The 2500-nt window shown below is 36.2% G+C and overlaps 1 protein-coding gene across 7 annotated transcripts in view; it reads left to right on the top strand.

The window, feature by feature from the left end:
• The window catches only part of LOC125029125 (F-box/WD repeat-containing protein 5-like), a 25671-nt gene that overhangs the window by 10024 nt on the left and 13147 nt on the right, over positions 1-2500 (top strand). For 5 of the 7 annotated variants that reach the window (XM_047618937.1, XM_047618955.1, XM_047618946.1 and 2 more), the window contains one exon: positions 1445-1603. In XM_047618937.1, coding sequence (XP_047474893.1) covers positions 1445-1603 — 159 coding nt within the window. The remainder of the gene's footprint in view (positions 1-1444; positions 1604-2500) is intronic. The other 2 variants (XM_047618964.1, XM_047618979.1) reach the window with 1 other exon arrangement.

A 2500-nucleotide genomic window follows, 5' to 3' on the forward strand; every position in this document is an offset into this window, starting at 1 on the left:
TGTGTGTGTGTGTGTGTGTCTCCTGACAAATATGACCAGGTGAATAGCATGTCTAGATACTGTTACTGAAAGTGCTGTAATGTTTGGTGAAGGTACGTCTAGATTCTTTTTGTGAATTTAGAAGTGACCCAAATAAAAATTCTTGCGCCATCACTTTAACATTTGCATGGAATGGATTACAGATTGAACCCTCATCCAGAGTCAGTGTGTGGCAACACTAGGTAATATTTATTTCTCTGATCTTGACTTGCCAGTGATGTTGCTCTCCTGTCTGAGTCTGTGGAGACCAAAGATTCTCAATGCATTTATTAGTGAGGCAAAGGCTTTTGTTTAGAGGTGTCTTGGTTCAAGACAAGTAGACAGGACTGTTAGAGTCTGCTAGGGAAACTTGCTTGTTTGATACATGCCTTCAGTAAGGACATCAAACTAATGAAGAGATTTGCAAATTTCAGTAGAATAGTTTAGGACCCTGGGTAGACAGACCAAGAAGTCCACAACTGCACTGGTCAGGCATCCCAGATTCTATTTGGAGATTCCTTCACCTTTGCAGAAGTCCCCCTTCAGGTCCTTGATATTGCTGGTTTTGCTGTAGGGCAGCAAAACAGGGATTTTATTCTTTCCTTTGGAGTCAATGCTTGATTACTCTTACAATCAAGTATTATCAACTAAGCCAATAAATTTATATGGCAGACTTTTCAGAATATAGTCCTGCTCATCAGGATTGGTTGTCTCAATCCAATCCTGGATGGAGAAGGCCTTGGAGGTTGCCTCATCCTAAGGGCGAGATTTATACATTTCATTTATCCTCCTGTTCAAAATTTGTTTTCCCATGAAGTCATCTTGGGTACTTAGGCCATGTGGTGACAACCATATGATTAGTCAGAAATAGTTGTGGGACCAGAAAGATTTATACAATTTGGGATTTGTGCCCCAAAAAACCACAATAAAGGCTTGACACATCAATGAAGTTCTTCCTCCATGACAGTGCATGGCCCCACAGATTGGTTTGTGGACAGTTTGGGGGGGAAATTTTTGCACATCTATCCAAAACTGAAGCACTTCTTGGAAGAAAAAATGCTCTATGGTTAAGGAAAAAGTGCAGAAAGCAATTGCTACATTTCTGAATGAGGTGTTGTTTGTGTATGATTAGGGAACTCAAAAACTTGTCATGCTGTAGAGTAAGTGCCCAGATAACCATAATGACCTTTTTTTTTTTTTTTTTTTTTTTTTTAATAGCTTGAGAAATGTTTATTCTTTATTCCTTTGTATCTGTTAGTTTTTAACCTAAAATAGGTGCTACTTCCCAAAGATTCCTCTTGCAGATATCTTTCTAAATAGAGAGACATATTTCTCTATACAGATGCAGGTAGAAGATCCATTTTTGAGATGGACTAATAAATGTATGCATTCTTCATGCATTGCACTCTTGTCCTTGCATTTGCAGGTTATGGAGAGAGGCAACCCACCTTCTCACCGGGAGCTGAGTGTTCACCAGGTATCCATAACAGAGGAACAGAGCCACAGGCCTTCTAATTCACAGAGACCAGTCTATACGAGTCCTATCACTTACACCAAGGACTACAGAGAGTCTGAAACGGTGATTGTGAGTGTGTATTGCTTATTAACCCCCTAAGTTTTCCCCATTCTTCTTTGTTTTCTTCTTCTTCTTTTTCTTTTAGTTCTTTTTCTTCTTCATCTTTATCATGTTCTCCTGTTTTTTTCTAGCTTTTCTTCTTCTTTTTCTTCCTCTTTTTCTTTTTTCTCCTTCTTCTTCTCTCTTTTCTTCTTCCTCATCAGCATCAAATTCATCTGTATCTTCTTATTTTCTTCTTTATCTTTTTCTTCTTCATCTTGTCCTTCTTTCTTGTCATAGATTTGCTTATGATGTTAATTTTAGTCATATATGGTGCATTATTTGTTTGCTTCTTTTTAATGTTGCTAATTTTGACAAAAATTACTTACAGAAGTTTTATTCTTAAAAACATTTTGAAGAGGAAAATGCAAAATTATGTTGTATGATATTCTTGGTGTGGATTTTCACATTACTTTGGTATCATCATTTTTATAGAGCTTGTTATCTAAGTATTTATGATTAATTTCATGTTGTTATGCAATTTACAGGGGTTCTTTGCAAGGGAGAATTCTATTGAAGATAAATGTTATTAAGAGTTATAGTCTTTGTAATTTTCTGGAAAGCTGATAACAAGACCATCAGCAAAGTAACTAAGTTAACAAATAAATGTTTTGATGTCATTTTTTAGGATGCTTTTCTGTTGAACTTTTTTTTTAACATGTGTATCTGTGTAAGGAAACATATAGGTAGGACAGAATATTGTTTCAATATTTTTAGTTTAACAATTTTGAGCATTTTCTCAACCTCTTTGATGAGTCCACCCACCCAAATTTACCCCATCAACCCATTTATCTGTCCTGTTCCAATTTACTTTGTCCTAGTTTATCCCCATTTATCTGTCCTGTTCCAATTTACTTTGTCCTAGTT

The sequence above is a fragment of the Penaeus chinensis genome, chromosome 1 (genome assembly GCF_019202785.1).
Source record: "Penaeus chinensis breed Huanghai No. 1 chromosome 1, ASM1920278v2, whole genome shotgun sequence".
NCBI lineage: Eukaryota > Metazoa > Arthropoda > Malacostraca > Decapoda > Penaeidae > Penaeus > Penaeus chinensis.